The sequence below is a fragment of the Mustela putorius genome, unplaced genomic scaffold (genome assembly GCF_011764305.1).
Source record: "Mustela putorius furo isolate JIRA1106 unplaced genomic scaffold, ASM1176430v1.1 tig00000275_pilon_pilon_pilon, whole genome shotgun sequence".
NCBI classification, from domain to species: domain Eukaryota; kingdom Metazoa; phylum Chordata; class Mammalia; order Carnivora; family Mustelidae; genus Mustela; species Mustela putorius.
Window position 1 is genome coordinate 7,036,494 of NW_025421341.1, and position 19,475 is coordinate 7,055,968.

General features: G+C 44.6%; 1 protein-coding gene across 8 annotated transcripts in view; it reads left to right on the forward strand.

Moving 5' to 3' along the window:
- Positions 1 to 633: 633 nt before the first annotated feature.
- CFLAR (CASP8 and FADD like apoptosis regulator) overlaps positions 634 to 19,475 on the forward strand; it is a 43,408-nt gene continuing 24,566 nt past the window's right edge. The window contains exons 1-4 of one of the 8 annotated variants that reach the window (XM_045078548.1): positions 650 to 783; positions 1,086 to 1,439; positions 1,758 to 1,870; positions 18,964 to 19,472. In XM_045078548.1, coding sequence (XP_044934483.1) covers positions 19,192 to 19,472 — 281 coding nt within the window. In that variant the 5' untranslated portion in view covers positions 650 to 783; positions 1,086 to 1,439; positions 1,758 to 1,870; positions 18,964 to 19,191. The other 7 variants (XM_045078549.1, XM_004764160.3, XM_013062273.2 and 4 more) reach the window with 7 other exon arrangements.

Here is a 19,475-nt window from a genome sequence, read left to right on the forward strand (position 1 = left end):
CAGGACCCCTGCGCAGAGAGAGCTGCTGTCCTGGGGTTGTGAGGGGCGGCTGATTATATACTATGAGGTTGGTGAGCTCACATTATAACAAGGAAAAGGAGGGTTTTAAAAGGGGTTTCCTGTGCTAAAGAAGACTCACAGGATACGCGGAGGCCTCGCCCTTGTGGAGTCAAAGTTGTTTTTCCCTCTAGCGAGGCAGTAACAGGAAGAAGGTTGGGGAACCTTACACTCTGCCTCGCCCACTTCAAGTGTCTGCCAGTGGGGTGCAGGATATGGGGACGTTTATTTGCACCTACATTTCCTTCCGGAAACTAGGTTCTTGGTTGAAGTGCTTTGTTCTTCTAGATTGCTAGGACATCTGTAAAGCGAGGGAGACTCTTGTCCAGTAGAATTGTGATCTCTATAAGTCAACTATTGGTTTTTCCTTTATTTATCTTCAGGGCAGCCAGGAGTCTGAGTAATGTCACATATATCCCATCTTGGGGAGGGGGTTGTAGGGTGTCGCCTTCTACGTTGTCCTCAGCTAGCCTTCTCCTCCCTCATCCGGTGGTGGGGGGCGATCTCTGGGCCTGACACCGTGAAGGGTAGGCCATCCAACATTTCTCAGTGTAAACCCGAAGTCTTAAATGAGAAAGGCCAAGGGAGGCGGGACTGGGCTAGAGGACGCCACGTCCTCTAGCAGGCTTAGGCTTTCAGTTTCCTTTTCCCCATCCTGCCGGGGATTTTTCAGGCGTCGCTGTCAGCGAAGCTTAAGAAGAGCCCCGCGGTGAGCACGACCGACCGGTATGTGCCCAGACTTGCCCCTTTGGCTCCCCTCCCAACCCTCCCCCGGTCCCAGAACCTTCGCTGAGGGGCCCTGGCGTCGCCTCCCCTGCCCCTCCCAGCTTCTCCTGCAGTAACTCTTCCCGGAACTGGCCTGGGGCGGGCCGGGCCAGGCCGGGGTTGGGGAGAAGTGGGCTTTCCAGGAGATGATGACTCAGTCCCTAGGGTCCTCATTTGCTGTTTGTGGGGCAGGGGCAGGGGCAGGCGGAGGGAGGGGCGGCCCTGGGACAGCCCTCCAGACAAACAGGCTCCCCCCACCCCAGATTTCAGGTGGGCCCCAGGAGGCCGCAGGCAGCGCGGATACTGTCCAGCGCGCCCCCGCGCACCGGGTTCTTCCGCAGCTCCGGAAGCCGTGTAAACTTTGCTTAAAATCAGCCTGAGAGTTCCTGGGGCGCCCTCACTTCTGGGGCAAACTGTTCAAAGGTTCGGCAGTGGCCTTTCGAAAAGCTGATGAGAAGGAAGACTGTTGCTGCTCCACCGTGGTAGCTGGCCTGGCCTGCAATTTTTACTCTGCTGCGGCAGCCGGGCCAAAGAGTGCCGGGTTGTTTTGCACAGCAGTGTAAGATGTATTTCAGCAAACTGCAGGGAAACTTCTTTGCTAAAGTTTGGAATGACTGGTAAGAATTTTGTAAGGCCTTAACATAGACTCGTTCCAGCTCCCAGCCTTTCCCCTTCTTCAGAACAAACAAACAAAAAAACCTCAAAACCGAAACCGAAAAACTTGGGAAATGTTAAGTTAATTTCAAGATGTTCCCGCTTGATGGTGTCCGGATTTGGACAGGACATGTTCTTTTTAAACATTAACAGGGGAATGCCATAGAACAAAGGAGGTCTGTTTTTGTTTAGAGAACAGGAAGTGAGTAGGGCGTGGGTTAGTAAGGGCTCTAAAGCCCTCTCCAATTATTTTCATTTGTTGACTTTTGAAATTTATTTAGGCTATGAGACTTCAGTCCCAGTAGGGAGAGCGCTGTGTCGCGCATTTTGGACACGGACAAACCTGGATAATCTAAAACTAAGACTGGGCTCTGGTGGGCTTGACCTACTTTAGGTAAGGTATTTCAGAGAAGAGAGACAGAATTTTTGGTATTTTCCCTCTACTGGTTCCCCTAAATAATTTTACAAAAAATTTTTATTGGGGGCGCCTGGGTGGCTCAGTCCTTAAGCGTCTGCCTTTGGCTGAGGTCATGATCTCAGAGTCCTGGGAGAGTCTTGGGATCGAGCCCCGTATCCGGCTCCCTGCTCAGCGGAGAGCCTGCTTTTTTCTTCCTCTCCCACTCCCCCTGCTTGTGTTCCCTCTCTCGCTGTGTCTCTGTGTCAAATAAATAAAATCTTAAAAAAGTTACATTGGGAGAAAATTTGGCTTAACTCCAAAATTACAAAGGGGAAAAAAGAAAGAAAGAAAGAAAGAAAAGCCTGAGGACTGGAGGGGAATTTTGAATGTTTGCCATAGAGGAGTTTTCATGTTAACACCTTTCTTTTTTTTTTTTTTAAAGATTTTATTTATTTATTTATTTCACAGAGAGAGATCACAAGTAGATCACAAGTAGACAGAGAGGCAGAGAGGCAGGCAGAGAGAGAGAGAGAGAAGCAGGCTCCCTGCTGAGCAGAGAACCTGATGTGGAACTCGATCCCAGGACCCCGAGATCATGACCTGAGCCGAAGGCAGCGGCTTAACCCACTGAGCCACCCAGGCGCCCCATGTTAACACCTTTCTTAGAGCTTCTTGGATGGACGTCCTGATTAAAATGGCTTTTTCTAACGACTAAACGTTTTCTATTTTCTGTTTTTAACTGACATTTGCTCTTCTCTTTATCACTGTATTACTTACTAGCCTGGCACCCGCTTTCGAAGGTGAGTCTGCAGCGGTGGGGGGCCCCTTGTGGCCCGGGAATCGCGCCCGCCCGCGGTGGGACTCGGGCGCCGGGGGCCCTGCTGGAAACCGCAGCGGAAATAGGTTTCGTGTCTGCGGCGAGCTGGAGTCGCGGCTTCGCCCGCAGCGCGGAGCTGGGGACGCGTTCGCAGCGCCCCCTCCTTCTCCGCCCGCAGCACGTAATTCCCCCGAGCTCCACGTGGTGCTTTGCTTACCCGAGGGAGAGTTTCGGGACTGTGGTGGGTGTACCCTTGCGGAGTTTTTTTTAGGTGCGGGGGTGGAGGGTTCTTAAGTCTTAAGTTTCCGGTGGGCTGCCTGGAGGAGGCTTCCGGGGCTTAGCAGGAGGAGCGTCCCGGAAGCCACCTGGAGCGTCCACCTGTTGATGGGTGCGACGCTGCCCTCCCGTTTCCGAAATACTCGCAACACTGGAAGTTTCCTGGAGCTGCAGGTCCCTCGCGGGTAGGTCTCGCTCCCGTCCCTGACCCAGCGGGAAGAGCCGGGGCTGCCCGGGCGTGAGTAGACTGTGAATCCTGTCCGCCTCTCTTCTCTCCACCTGCGCCCCGTGCTGCAGTCACCTGGGCTCCCGGGGTGTAAGGGCACTGGTCCCGATCCCCCTCCCCTCGCCGCCAGAAATGGATTGAGCCGCTTTTAGCCCTTCTGGCCCCCTGGGGGACTTGGCCCACAGCAGTCCCAAGTCGCCAGGGGTGTCATTTGTTCAATCTCAGGAATGGACTCCGTTTGATGATTTCTTCCCTGTAGGGCCGCCAAGGCTAATTAAACTCGTGCTTATGGAGGGGACTGCCTCCTTTCCTTTGATTCAGTCTAATCCTGCCAACATTTATTGAGTTCCTCCCAGGCTGAGTTCTGGGTGCTGGGGACATAGAGATGCATCTGAAGTTGATTCCTTCCCCCAGAAGCCTGCAGAGTGGCTGGGGAAGATGAGCCAAGTTACTTCTGTGGGTAACTTAGATTCAAGGCAGCCTAGACAGGGGCCAGTGACGGCCAAGAATGAGAGGAAGACCACGTTGGAGAAGTAATGACAGGTAACAAGCAGCGTATACTCATGCTCCTTTTTGCTTTCCTTACTATATACATCAGTGAGGTTAAGAAACTATCATTAGGGGGGCACCTGGGTGGCTCAGTGGGTTAAGCCTCTGCCTTTGGCTCAGTTCATGGTCTCAGAGTCCTGAGATAGAGTCCTGAGATTGAGCCCCGCATCAGGCTCTCTGCTCAGCAGGGAGCCTGCTTTCCCCTCTCTGTCTCTCTGCCTACTTGTGATCTCTCTCTCTCTGTGTCAAATAAATAAATTAAAAAAAAAAAAAGAAAAAGAAACTATCATTAGGGTAATGCCCTGTGTCTCCTCTATGTTCAGCTCCACTTACTCTAGAAGACCTCAGTAACCCACAACCATATGTTCCCTTCCTCTCTACTTTCATACACTTGGTGGCTGTCATTACACTTACCATAAATAACACTCTGTATTGTAATGCTTTTCTTCAAAAAACTTTCCAGTTAAGTTGTAATATAATTATCTGTGTTAAAATATATGCCCCGTAAATAGAGAAAGTCCTTAGTCCCCCATTCCCTAAGATAATGGAAGGTTGAAGTTTAATGTTTTTTTTTCCAGACATTTTATGCACACAAATACAGACTTTGAAATGTATTTTGTATGATGTTGTTTCTTCAGTTGCATCTCAGTTATGTTTATTTTTTCCTATTAACATCTCTTGTTTTCTTAGCTCGAATTTCACTCCCCTCTGGCGTTAGTATTTCTAATGAAAAATTTTTTTCCTAATGACCACTCTTCTTGTTTTTGAGAATGTGTGTATCCACAATTTACACTTAATTCATTTGCTTGTTTATATATTTCCAATGTTTTTTTCTCCCTCAGTTCTCCTTTGACCCCATGTACATATGAATATATGTATATATATATAATTTTCTTTCCAGATAAAACTGCTTCTTTCTCTGTTGGTCTCTGCTTTTAGCCACTTTGCCCTTATTTGGCCATTTAGGTTTTTGTGCAAAAAAGACCAACAGCTTCTTCATTGTTTTCCTCTTGTTCTGTACATTGGGTTGGGTGTCATCTTTGGTAATTCCGTGCTTATGAAAGAACGAAACTTCACCCATGGGATACCACTTTCATCTGTATATTCAAGATGGTTTGTTTCTTCTCCAGGTGGAGAAATTAACCCATTTTATTTACGTTAGTATCTATATACTTAATTTTTCAGTATAATTTTAAAAATTCCCTTGCAGCTACTTGCCCCAAGGTTTAAAATGTTCCTCGGGTTACTGTCTTCAGTCTGTCATCTGATTTTACAAGTAGGAACCAAAGCTTCCTCATCTACTTGATAAATTCTTGAGCTTTCTTTTCTTTCCTTTTTAAAAAATCTTTTGGATCTTCCCTTTAGCTTACTATATGTCTTTTGTTTGTTTTTGGTTTAGATTTTACTTGAAGCTCTCAAAAAGTATAGTTTTTAATATTAGTGATACTTGTTTTAAAGAGTAGACGCATGACAAATCTGGCTTGGATACTCTCTGGCAAATGAACCAAATTCCTTGCAAGAATGACCAAAGCTTGATTCAGAGTGGAGTAAAATAAATCAGTAATAAGTAAATCCCTTCATTCGCATGTACTGAGCACCTGCATTTACGGAGTCTATCTTTTTCAGCTGGATTGTCAACAGGAATGTCAAGGAGCCTAGAAAGAGGGAGTGGGAAGGAGATGAGAACAGTTAAATAGGTACCGAGATAGTGATGGGGCTGAGGCAAATGGGGAATTTTTATTTTCTTCTTTACTTTTCTCCATTCTCCAGATTGTCCTATAGCATGCAAGGAGTGCCTTAATAATGAGAAAAAAGGATGCTATATAGGAAGAATGGCAAGGGCTTTATATCTCCAATACTATGCACAACTCATGATTTTGAACAGGACTTTCTCCTAATGGGTCAACCTTGGAGAATCCATTGCATGAACTGAGCAAAAAGACTTGCTGGGTTGACTTTTTAGTTCAAACTCGTCTTGTATAAATGGACTTCAGTACAGAGAAATGTCTGCTAAATATTTTATTTTAGTGTGGCATAATGGATACTTTGGACAGATAGCATTGTTTCTTGAGACCGTTAGGATTCTTTTGGTGAAAACCTTGAGGAGGATTGTGTATTTTCCTATTGTGGTTGCCTGGTGATAAAGATGACGTCACTACAAAGAACCCAGGCTAAGTCACAGCCCTCCTTTGCTCTACTTGGAACTAAGATCTGGTGTGTGAACTCTGGCTTTGCTGCAGCATTGAAACTCAGCTTCGCCTGTTGCTTTTTGTTGTTGAGGAAATTGAAACCTCAGATAAAGTGATAAATTCAGTAAATGTTTCATACTGTCCTATGCCCATTTCTCAGTCACATGAGTGAATATGTTGCTAGCTCATAGACAGTTAGTTGTGTCTTAAGCTTACACCATCTCATATAAGGTATAATTCTTTAAATTTAGGCAATTTTGAGGCTATCTTGAGAGAATTATACTACGTGCAGAGGACTGGCCTAGAGGTTTGGCAAAAATGAAAATCCTGATGTGTAAATGTTAGAGTTTTATAAGTTTTGAGCCAAAGGTACAGTGAGCTAGACCTTATGTTAAAAGGCCAGGGTTTGTCTGCTGAGTTTGGCTTGAGATGTTGTATTTTGCTTTTTCAAGATGCGGTCCCGCCAGCTCTTAGGAAGCCCTTCATGGAGGAGCACCGGGCCTCTTACAGTTCCAGTGTAAGCCAGTCTTAAACAATAGCGTCGTTATCCTTCATGTTTGCAAAACCTTGCTTTCACAATCTGTTTCCTGGACCTACCAGCCAGGTTCCTGGTATGATATGTATGCCAGCTCCTTCTTGCTTCATCCTAGCTTACGAAAGGATGAGTAGGTATCACATGTGTGGGCCTGCTGGAGTTGTGTAATGAAGGCCAGGCTGTTCTTGGGACGGTGGGCTTGGCAGGCCTGACCAGGGCTCACCAACAGCCTGATGAAGGTGGGTGAGAACCTACCTGTTTCCAAGGACCTTACTCCCTATGACAGATACCCAACTAGAGTAAGATAAATGTCAGAAGAAAGTACAAACAGTGCTGGGAAGCAGTGGGAGATGACCCTAACTTAGGAAGAAGCAGCAGGAAATGACCCTGACTTAGGGATCAAGATAAGCCTAAGGAAGAGAAGCCTTGGAAGATGTGATAGAGTTTTGATGGACAGAGACTGGGAAGAGGGAAGGAGCTTTTCCAAGGGAGGCAAATACTTGAGCAAAGAGATTTGGACAGAAAAGCCCTGTCCAGAGAACCTTGAGATATCTATCTGTCATGAGTTAAATCACGAGTTGGGGAGAACTCTCAGGTCTTCTTGGGGGGATACTCCTAGGTACTTGGCTAGGTAGGAGAAGTTTGCCCTCGTGGAAATTTAACTTTGGTTAAGGTGGAATGGACCATGGGGCACCTGGCTGGCTCAGTCGATTAAGCTCAGTCCTGGCTCAGGTCACTATCCCAGGGTCATGGGATCAAGCCTTGTGTCGGGCTCCCTGCTTAACAGGGAGTCTGCTTCTTTCTCTCTCTATGTCTTCTCCTGCTCCTGTGCTCTCTCACTCTCAAATAAATAAATAAAGGCTTAAAAAAAAAAAAAAGATTGGGCGCCTAGGTGGCTCGGTTGGTTAAGCCTCTGTCTTCTGATTGGGTTGTGATCCCAGGATCCTCTAGGATTGAGTCCCGCATTGGGCTCCCTGCTCCTCAGGGGACCTGCTTCTCCCTCTGCCTCTCTGTGTCTCTCATGAGTAAATAAAATAAAATAAAAGAAAAGAAAATAAAAAAGATGGAGTGGGCCATTGCATTGAATGGCTTTACTTTTATTGACCTTGGTGATTCTGCTTATGTTTTTGTATCTAATTAAATGATTTATACTCTTCTCTCCGTCTAGATCTTTCTTGTTCTGTTCTTTCATTCCTCATTTTCTGTGCCATCTCTCTGCAACTGTTATGAACCAGGGACGTGACGGGAGGTGATGTTATGTTGGTATTTGTGGAAGTTTCCCTGAGAGTCATGGGACTGAGCCCCATTAAAGGACTTCATAAAAATATTTTTAAATTTGATGTCATTTTATGGGGCGCCTGGGTGGCTCAGTCGGCTAAGCCACTGCCTTTGGCTCAGGTCATGATCTTAGAGTCCCTGGATCGAGTCCCATGTTGGGCTCCCAGCTCTATGGGGAGTCTGCTTCTCCCTCTGACCTTCTCCCCTCTCATGCTCTCTCTCACTCCCTTTCTCACTCTCAAATAAATAAATAAAATCTCAAATTTGATGTCATTTTATAATTGAGATTATCTGTTGTTTGTGGGCAATTTGCTACAATTGAAATTGCATGCCTTGTGAAGCCAAATGATGTTTTAATGTCTATTTTTAGCTCCCAGTGCATAATAATGGTCAGTAACACCTCCAATCGGAAAGTGTTTATGGCTCTGCCTGGGTACAGGGTCATCTAGACTATGTTTGAGTAGGTTTCTGCAGCATTCCAGAAATCAGGAGCCACTGGATGATCTATTATTTATAGACTGATAATTTATATCTGTGTGTGTGGTTGGGGGGTGTTATGCCAAATGTCATTTCATGTACCCTTTTAGGTTTAAAATGCCTCACTCAGGTGGAAGAGGAAAGATGGGTTCATTCTAGTAGCTGCTTGAATCGTTACATGCACGGCCCAGCTCCACTGATTCTGTACATGCGTGGAGGAGGAAGGCGGCTTTTCTTAGGTTCAGGATGACTTCATGGAATTCCCGTGAGACAGCCACATCATCTTTTGCCCAGGATCACTTAACCCCTTCTCTCTGATCCTTTCAGAGTCACCTGGGCAACTCTCTGAGGGACTTGATCTTCGTGTTTCAGTGGGAATCTCCAGACACCTGAAAGTTCTGGCTTTGCCTGATGCTTCCTGCAGCTGGCGAGGCAGGCTGTCCTCCATCACCCCGAGTTTGGTGGTGTCCTGGAAAGTTACATTTGCTTTCATGCTGTGGCCTTGCTTGTTTTCCTGCCACCCCGTGACTTTGTTTCAGGTAGAGAAGCAACACAAAGAATGGGCGGTTCAGTATATCTTTGAGTAGTTGAGGTGTGTCGGGAACCAGTCATGCTGGTGGCTGTGTTGCTGATTACAGAGACTGTCATGTGCTTTGGATACCAGATGGTTTGGAGGAAAAGTTGACATTGTGTGAGAAAGACTGAGAAACCCGACTTCGGTCAACCACATTTTACTGTCACCTGTTGGGGCCGATGCCCACTCCCAGGGAGGTATGGCCATCATGCTGTGATGATACAAAGAAGTTACTGGTCAAGTCTGTGTAGACTCTATCCAGGGAAGCTTTACACAGTAGGAGATGCTTCAGCTGGCCCTAAAAGCTGAGAAGGGTTTTTCTGGACAGGTAAGTGGAAGAGGGTAGTCCCAGCAAGAACTCTGGATTGAGGTTAGGTTGAAACTAAATGTGCAAAGTGTGTGTGTTGTGTGTGTGTGTGTTTTAAAATATTTTTTTTTAAAGATTTTATTTATTTATTTGAGAGAGAGACAGTGAGAGAGAACATGAGCGAGGAGAAGGTCAGAGAGAGAAGCAGACTCCCCGTGGAGCTGGGAGACCGATGCGGGACTCGATCCCGGGACTCCGGGATCATGACCTGAGCCGAAGGCAGTCGTCCAACCAACTGAGCCACCCAGGCATCCCTGTTTTAAAAGATTTTATTTATTTATTTGACAGACAGAGATCACAAGTAGGCAGAGAGGCAGGCAGAGAGAGAGAGGAGGAAGCAGGCTCCCTGCTGAGCAGAGAGCCCAATGAGGGGCTCGATCCCAGGACTCTGAGACCATGACCTGAGCCAAAGGCAGAGGCTTTAACCCACTGAGCCACCCAGGTGCTCCTGCAAAGACCACGAGAGGCTTGAATGCAAAGAAAATTGGAACCTGCAAGGGGAGATGAGAAATCATTGGAAGGTTTGCATTAGGAAGATGGCTTAGTTCAAGTATGGACTAAAGAAAGTTCATTCTGATAGAAGATTGATTTGGAAGGGATGAGACCATAGGCAGGAAAAACAGAAGGGCCAGGAGAAAAGTCTGGGTGAGAGATAGATGTTAGGGTTAACATCTATCTCTCACCCAGACTTTTCTCACCCAGACACCCTCATTTAGGGAACAGGTTCAGAAGGAGGGTGCTGAGGAGTCAGAGAAGGTTAGGGACGGACTGCATAGGATATGGTAGTGTGAGGTGAGCCAAAGGAGTTTCCAGTAGTGATTAATCAGCAGCATCCGAAGATAGAGTGCCTAGGTAAAAGAGAACTGCCAAGTGACTTGGATGAGGCCGCTAGATCACCAAGTCCCCTTGCAAGAGCCCTGTCGTCAGGACTGGGACACCAGGGTGAGCAGAGTGAGGCACTCAACTTAGGCACAACATTTAAGGGGGTGCTCAACTCAGTCATCAGGACAAATAATACTTTAGTGCAATATTTTGGAAAAAAAATGACATTCATGCAAAAAATTCACAATAAACAAACTATCAAAATTTAAAATAGACCTAGCATCAGTTTACAGATTTTTCTTTGGCCTCAGTTCCAGTATGGCTGCAGACTGAGTGTCGTTTTGTAAGGGATATGGTGAGAGGGAGGACACAGTAAGGGCATATTGAGTGAATCAGAATTGTAAGAGTTGAGGCACTGAGTGCAGACTCCCTTCGTGAGGGTCCAGCTTTATGTAAAGCGAAATAAAGTGAAAGGGTGGTTGGCCTCGGGATCTCAGGCTTAAGGTGTTTTATTTTTTTTTTCCTTTTTTTCATTTTATTTCTCTTTTTAAGAGAGGAGAGACTTGGACATGTTGATAAGCTGGAGGTAGAGAGGGGTTGATGGAAGAGTACTTGTAGGGGCTCATGGAGACAGGAGGGCACAGGGGGAAGGGATGGTCCTGGCAAGGCGAGGAGCAGCAGGTGCCGGCCCCACGGTAGGAAGGTGCGAGATTGTGGGAACTTGCTTCTGATAAATGGCAAGTTCAACCCATGAGAAATGGCCCCAGTCAGGTACACGAAAGCCGTGAAGGTTGGAGTGGTCAGGCAGAGATGGGAAGGAGCTGACCAAGGTCCTGTAAAAGCCATTGTGGAGCAGTAATAAGGGGCTGGCTCAGCTTGAAGGCCACCAGTGTTTGGTGTGATCTTTCTCCCTCTTCGCAGCATGACTTGCTACTCTCAGTGTATGAGTGGCGGAGGCTCACCATCCAGAGGTGGGATGCTGGGGTGGCCAACCATCCTGAGACTCCTGGGACCAAGGAATGTCCTGAGAACACGGACAGGGCTTCTGGCATGCCAGGACAAGTCCTGTACTGGAGGTTTTTGCAGAGTTGGTGGTCAGGAGGCAAAGGGCAAGACCACTGCATACACTGGCCAGAGAGAGTTCCCACGTGCTCTAGGTCCAGTCTGGCGTGAAAAGGAAGTGAGGTCATTATCTGGTAGCAACTTGTGAAACTCCGTTTATTCATTGATTCATTCAACAAATACTCATGAAATGCCAGCTATGAGTCAGGCCCTGGAGTCCATGCACAGGAATTGCGTAGATTATCCTTTGGTGGTTAAGGTCAGCCGGTGCTCAGGACTTGTTCTCATTTCTGTCTAGAGGATGGAAAGGTACAAACTGCGTTTCCTAGACTCCTTTGCAGCTGGCATGTGACCTAAGTTCTGCCAACTACGTGCACTCAGGTAAGATTTGTACACAGAAGTGGGTAGAGGCCAAGAGCTGACTGCTTTTCTTAGTTTCTCTGTTGAAACATGTGATGGTGGTGAGGTAGGGATTTGGGCAGCGGTGTTCCGGTGTCCAGTCACCAGCTTTGGAGATGTTGGAAGCAGGTGGGATGGTCGACTGCTCTCTGCTCTCTGGGTCGCTTTATGCAGGTGAGCCCAGCACTCACAGTGCTCTTCCCATTGCCCTGGCTGAGATGAGATCTTTTGGGGGTGCTGTAGGAGCTTTTCTCAGAAGCCCAGGCAAGAACACTTTCTACCCAGCCCTTGGAACAGTTTTGTAGGCATCCATATTAAATTTATTTCTGTTGAAAATACCTGGAGTGCTTTCTATTTCTAGAACCTGACGTGGCTCCTTTATTAGACAGTGTCATAGATATTAACACTGATGACATTGTCTTTGTTTGGTGTTAAATAGCAACTGTTCCATGACTTCTACTTGAGAAATGAAACTAGAACTGGTCTTGGGTTTAGTTGCTTTGCCTGTGAAGATTGGGGAGTTTGAAGCACTGTGGAGAGTTTGTGTGGGTGTGGAAAAGAAGAAGGAGACAATTATCAAACTAGAATTTTCCAGTGAGGGCAGGAAAGGGGGATTGCTTACAAACTTTCGAAAACCTACCCAGATGCCAGTTTTCTCTGGTGAGGGAAGGTGAACTGCTTAAAGCAGCAGAGTGAAACACAACTGGCAGAATATTGATCAGTCAAGAGGACTGGGTATTTGAAAGCAAGAAAGAAAAAGAGTTGGGCTTGGATTACCCCTTTGTCCTTCAGCGGAGGGAGGTGAAGCAAGTGACTTCTGAGGAGGTGAATGGAGTGCGGAGCTGGGCAGCTCAGGGAGGGGGTGCTGGGAAGCGGCAGACACCCTCTTTTCTCAGAACGTCTAAAGAACTCTTTCTACCTGCCACCCCCTGCTAACCCACTCTGCCCCATCAAAATCTGATGTGTTCTTTAGGAGGATAACTTGGGGATGCCTCTAAGCTTTCTTGGACATGCTCTGCCTCTCCTCTTCTCCCACACGCTTGCATTTTCTTTATACACTACTTGTTAACTGAACTGGTGAAGGCTGGGTGTGGAAGAGACAAGTTAAATTTAGTTTGAAAACCTATAGAGTGGGGTGTCTGGGTGGCTCAGTTGGTTAAGCGTCTGCCCTTGGCTCATGTCATGACCCTGGAATCTTGGGTTCAAGCCCCATGTCTGGCTTCCTGCTTATCAGAAACTCTGCTTCTTCCTCTCCTTTTGCCCCTCCTTGCTTGTGTTCTCTCTCTCTCAAATAAATAAAATGTTTTAAAAAGAAAATAAAAAGGGGGCACCTGGGTGGCTCAGTGGGTTAAAGCCTCTGCCTTTGGCTCAGGTCATGATCCCAGGGCCCTGAGATCAAGCCCCGCATGGGGCTCTCTGCTCAGTGGGGAGCCTGTTTCCCTCTCTCTCTGCCTGCCTCTCTGCCTACTTGTGATCTCTCTCTGTCAAATAAATAAAAATTTTAAAAATCTTAAAAAAAAAAAAAAAGAAAAAGGATGGGGCGCTTGGGTTGCTCAATGGGTTAAAGCCTCTGCCTTCTGCTTGAGCCATGATTCCAGGGTCCTGGGATCGAGCCCCACAGCAGGGAGCCTGCTTCCTCCTCTCTCTCTGCGTGACTCTCTGCCTACTTGTGATCTCTGTCTGTCAAATAAATAAAATCTTAAAAAAAAGAAAAGAAAAGAAAAAGGAAATGACAAGGTTCCTCTTTGGTTTATTATTGTTTTCTTTAAAAATATTTTATTCATTTATTTGACAGACACAGATCACAAGGAGGCAGAGAGAGAGGAAGAAGCAGGCTCCCCGCTGAGCAGAGAGCCTGATGCAGGGCTCGATCCCCGGACCCTGGGATCATACCCTGAGCTGAAGGCAGAGGCTTAACCCACTGAGCCACCCAGGAGCCCCTATTATTGTTTTCAAATTTTATTGTACTGTGGTCAGAGTGTGTGGTATGAGGTACATTTATTTTGACAGTTATATACCTATTTCTCAGCTTATAAAGTAAGATGTTACAAATTCAGTTATTTCCGCTGTGCATTTTTATCTAGTCATATTCTCTTCATCCTATAATGGAAACCACTTTTCTGAATTCAGTATTTATTATTACTATGTATGTTTTCATATTTTTAACACACACACACACACACACTGCTAAACAATATAGTTATTATTTTTCACATTTAGGATTTTAATGCAAATTAGTCATGGTATGTACGCTTTAGCAACTTGCTTTCTGCTTCAGAAAAATATTTGTTTTGTTTTGTGTTTGTGAGATTCATGTAGTTCTAGTTCATTCATTTTTCAGGGATGTATAGTCTTTCATTAAAGACTGTAACATTTTATTATCTTTATCAGATAATTGTCCAGTTGTTCTTCAAAGTAGCTGTACTAATTTATGATTCCTCCAGTAACATTGGAGAGTTTATATTTCTCTGACATTTGGTTACAGATACTAGCATTTAACTGATGTGAAATAATACCTCATTATAGTTTAAATTTGCATTTCTCTGACTAATCTTATGGTTCAAACATCTTTTCATATCGTTAGTAGCTATTTGGGTTTTTTCTTCTGGGAAGTGCCTGTTGCCAGTTTTCCCTTTGGGTTGCTTGTCTTATACTCATTGATTTGCAGAAATTGTTTGTTTGTTTGTTTCTTTCTTTCTTTCTTTCTCTCTATCACTCCTTCCTTCCTTTCTTTCTTTCTGATTTTATTTTTAAGTAATCGCTACGCCCAGTGAGAGGCTCGAACCCACAGCCCTGGATTAAGAGCTACATGCTCTATTGACTGAGCCTGCTGGGTGCCCCTGCAGAAATGCTGTCTCTACTCTGGATACAAATTTTTTGTTAAGTAAATAGGATGCATTTGTCTTCTCTGTCTGTGCTTAATCTCTCTCTCTCTCTCTCTTTTTTTTTTTTTAAGATTTATTTATTTATTTGACAGAGATCACAAGTAGGCAGAGAGGCAGGCAGAGACAGAGAGAGGGGGAAGCAGGCTCCTGCTGAGCAGAGAGCCCAATGTGGGGCTCGATCCTAGGACCCTGAGATCATGACCTGAGCTGAAGACAGAGCCTTAACCCACTGAGCCACCCAGGCACCCCTTAATCTCTTTCATTTTTAAAAGGATGCCTACTTTTTACGTCTTACGAAATCTCTTTGTAATTGGAGGTTATAGAATTTCATTTAGACTTTCATATCCAGAGCTTTAGTACAAGTGGAATTGACTTATAAATAATGTGAGGAAAGGACCCCTATTTCCCCCCTATATGTATTGAATAAGCAGTTGTCCCAGAACCATTTCTGAATGTCAGTGTCCTTTCTCTGTTGATTGGCAGGACCCCCTCAGTCCTCGGTGTGTGGACTGATTTCTGAGTTCTCACCTGTGTATTGGCTGCTATATTATGTATGCCAGTACCATATTATGTTTGTATAAAACCTTCATGTCTGGTAAGGCAATTTCCTCCAACTGGTGGTTCTTAAAACTTGTATTGGTGGAGCACCTGGGGGGCTCAGTGGGTTAAAGCCTTTGCCTTCCCTGGGATCGAGCCCCACATCGGGCTCTCTGCTCAGCGGGGAGCCTGCTTCCCTTCCTCTCTCTCTGCCTGCTTGTGATCTCTGTCAAATAAATAAATAAAATCTTAAAAAACACCCAAATCTTGTATTGGCTATTTTGAACCTTCTCCTCCTCTTTCACCTAGGTTTAAAATCAGCTTGCCACAGTCCATGGCAAATTATTTTTAAGTTTTTGATTGGACTTCTAGTAAATTTATAAATTCATGTGAGTGTCTATATTACAGCAAGTTTTTTCAGATTATCTAGCACAGGGTTTCTTAATCTTGGCACTCTTGGTGTCTGCACTTGGATGATTCTTTGTTGTGGAGGATGTACATTTGAAGGATGTTCAGCACCATCCCTGGCCTGATGACCAAAAATGTGTCACGTCATTATCAGATGTCCCCTGATGGACAGAACTGCCATGGATCCAGAAATATTGATTTGGCCTGTTGCAGAAATTTTCCTTATTTTCTGGAAAGTTTTCATATTTATTTAAATTCTTTCAGATGTAGGTTCCTCAGATGGGAATTTATTTGTGTTGTCTACTGCCATGGTGATTTTTATTTTGGGGCATGACACGTTTTTAAGCATGAACTTGCCTCCTGTGGAATGGATGTCTTCTGTGCCCTGGGTTATGAAGGCAGCCTTGTGGGGTGGTTTTGAGTTTGCCTCTGAAGGTCTTACAGGCTTCCCTAGTTTGAGAGTGATTTTTATGTTAATGTCTTGGTTTGGGATTGAAAGAAACCCCAACACAGTAGTGATTCCTTGGACCCTGACTCTCCTTCTCCCTTCCAATTCCCCCTTTCTCAAGTGCCTGCCACCCTTAGCTATAAGTAACCGCCTTGACAGCTCCCTGACATGGATATTGGTCTTTGCCTGGAGGTTGGACTGACTCAGCACGGGATCTGTAGTTTTCCTTTTCATATTTTTTCTGAATATGCCAGATGCTACCACTGAGTAATTTGGACTTTGCTGCCAAACTATACCTCCATTAGTACAGAGGAAGACAGCATGCCAGTTCTCTTGCTGAGTGTGCGTGACTGGCAGAAAGTCCTGGTATAATGGTTGGAGGGAACAAACGGAGCAGATGATTTTTTCTTTTTTTGAGCAGATAATATTTTTAAAAAATGATTATCTAATGTTGTTAACTTCTTGACGGCATTGTTCTATCATTGATGACTATGAATCACCAAAGTTGGCAACTCTTTTTAAAAATAGGGAATTAGGGGGTGGCTCAGTGGGTTAAAGCCTCTGCCTTCGGCTCAGGGGTCATGATCCCAGAGCCCTGGGATCGAGCCCCGCATCGGGCTCTCTGCTCAGCAGGGAGCCTGCTTCCCTCTCTCTCTGCTTGCCTCTCTGCCTGCTTGTGATCTCTTTCTGTCAAATAAATAAATAAAATCTTTTAAAAAAATAGGTAATTAGGGGTGCTTGGGTGACTCAGTTGGTTAAGTGTCTGCCTTCTGCTCAGGTCATGATCCCCGTGTCCTGGGATCGAGTCCCACTGTAGGGAGATAGGCTCCCTGTTCAGCGGGGAGTCTGCTTCTCCCTTGTCCCTCTACTCCTCCCCCCCTGCTTGTGCTCTCTCTCTCTCAAATAAAAAAATAAAATCTTTAAAAAAATAAATAAAAATAAGGAATTGAACACTTGATTTCTCTTTGGTTCTTTTTCAGATAAGTCTTGTGAATTTGGATAATGTCTCATTTATTCCTCTTGTGTTTAATGACCTCTTACTTATTTTATACCTTCTGGTGGGTATAAAATATTTTATAGATGGATTTATAATGACTACTAATAGAATTGTGACTTGTGGTCAATAGAATAAGTACTTGACTTCCTTCCATGGAAATAGTTATATTATCGTTAGCCTGTGAATAAAGTATGAACGTAGGGTCTCTAGAATGCATAAAGTTGTTACTAAGTTTTCAGATTAAAAAAAAAATAAAAGTAGTCTGAGGGCCACTTTTTCTACTTTCATTGAGCAGTCATTTAGTAAATTCCATTTCTCTCCAGTTACTCATAACGGCTGTATAGACGTGAGGTTTGGATGAGTGGGCATGGGATTGGCAAAGACACACCAATACTGATTAGCAAGTAGACATAAGGTAAAATGTCTGTTTTTATTAAGAACTCACCCATTTAACCTGATTGTGGGAAGGCCAACGTGAAAGACATAAATGAATGATCTACTTTATTTATTAAGATTTTATTTATTTATTTAATTGACAAGAGACACAGCAAGAGAAACACAAGCTGGGGGACTGAGAGAGGGAGAAGCAGGCTTCCCTCTGAGTGGGGAACCTGATTCAGGGACTCGATCCCAGGACCCGGGGATCATGACCTGAGTTGAAGGCAGATGCTTAACACCTGAGCCACCCAGGTGACCCAGATGGTCTACTTTAAAATAAAATATTTTAAATTTTTGAAAAGTAAAATAAAATTTAAAATAAATTTGATTTTGTTACTTTCAGACACTAAAATACTCATTAATATTTTCATTGATGGGGAACTGTGGATCTCTAGGAAAGTTGTGTTTATTCTAAGAATCTATTTAGTCTTTTTATCTTTGACAGCAAGAACTACTTAATGTTCCATATACCACTTTTTGCTTTGACTGCCAGGAAACTCAGGGACAAATTAACAGTCTGCTAACATTTGTTTAGGCCTTTCTGGCCTGCATATTTGCTTTGTCTTCTCTATCTTTCCACCCCATTTTGACTTTCTAACCTAATGATTTTTTTAGCCTAATCTTTTCCCCTCATCTCATAGAAAAATTTTCTTATATTTAGTGTTGCTATTACAAGATGCCTCAAATCTATTGTGGATTGGAATTGTGCATAAATAAATTAAAAAACTTCAGTATTCTTTTCATTAAATATAGTTCATAAATAAGTGTATGAGCTATGTACAAGTGTACATAAATACACTTGTACACAAATAAATATGTAGTAACAGCAACTTACAGTGGGGTTCTGTTTGCAATAATAATAATAATAATGATTATTTTTTACTAAGATAAACTTTTAACCTTAAATATTCTCTAGTAGAAATAGACAAGATACTCTCTCAGAGCACAAGAGATTATTTAACCTAAAATATAGCAATGAAAATTTATTATTTATTTATTGCTATGAAACTTTAAACCGCGGCTGCCATTTGCAAGGTAAATTTTGAAAAAGAACAGGTTGAGCTTCAATGGAACAATTAAGAATACATCTATGGCATTACCTCCCATTGCTCCCACCCAAGTCCAGCCCCAGGGAGCGAGAACCTTCCCCAGAGTTTCCATTCTACTTCCTTCTTCCACTAATACCATCAGGAACTCCTGTGATAATTGCTGGCTGGAAGCGCTGTTTGAGAGTGAGGGGCCTCTGCCGCTTCCGGGGGCTCAGGGTCTGAAGCCATGATCAAACCTTGACAAGGGCCTTCGTTCAGCTAAAGGGGCCCCGTCCAGTGAGCATTCCCGATGAAGCTGTGAAAATGACCCTGGACTCTGCAGAGATTCTTTCTGCTCAGGAGGAGTTTCAGAGCAGGAGACCGGGAGAGGAGGGTGGAGTAGTTCTGATCCCCTGTAGAAGGTCTCTTGTCAAGACTCGTATTTGTTCAAACCTACTTCAGTTGAGAGTTAACCCTGTGACACCAGTTTTTCTAGTTGCTTGAGCCGCTTAGTCACTGGGCTTTTTCTTCTTCCTCCTCCCACCAAGATTATTCATATACCATTTAGTGATGAACCACTCTCATTTGTGATTTTCTTCCTACCGTGTTTGACATTCTCATAAATTCTGATAAAGCCTGTGGGATTTTTGGAGGATAATCTGTTTCTGGTTTCACTTCCTCTAAAATTTAGGTTATCTTCTTTGTCTGGCTTGGTGTTTCAATCACTTGCTTCTGTTTACCTTAAATAGACATTAACAAGGTCTATCTAATCTGCTAGGTTAGAGAGACCAGGACCAAGAACCTCTACCTTGAATTGGAGAATTGGAGACAGAAGTTACTTTGTTGCGAGGACGTAAAAGATTGCCTTTCAACCACAGAACTCCATTGGAAAGGGTTTTGGAAGACATGAAGAAAACCATCAGAAACGAAGTCAGCAGCCTCATGGCCTCTTACTGACTAGAGTGGAGTTTTATTTTGGCAGTTTTTTGGAACGACACTGTGCACGATGTCTACTGAGGTCATCCATCAGGTTGAGGAGGCCCTTGATGAGGACGAGAAGAAAGTGCTGCTTTTTTTGTGTCGGGACGTGGCTGCCGATGTTGCTCCGCTTAATGTCAGGGACCTTCTGGATATTTTAAGTGAGCGAGGAGTGCTGTCTGCCATGGGCTTGGCTGAGCTGCTCTACAGAGTGAGGCGGTTTGACCTGCTCAAGCGGATCTTCAAGATGGACAGAAGGGCAGTGGAGGCCCACCTGCTCAGGCACCCTGGCCTTATTTCAGACTACAGGTA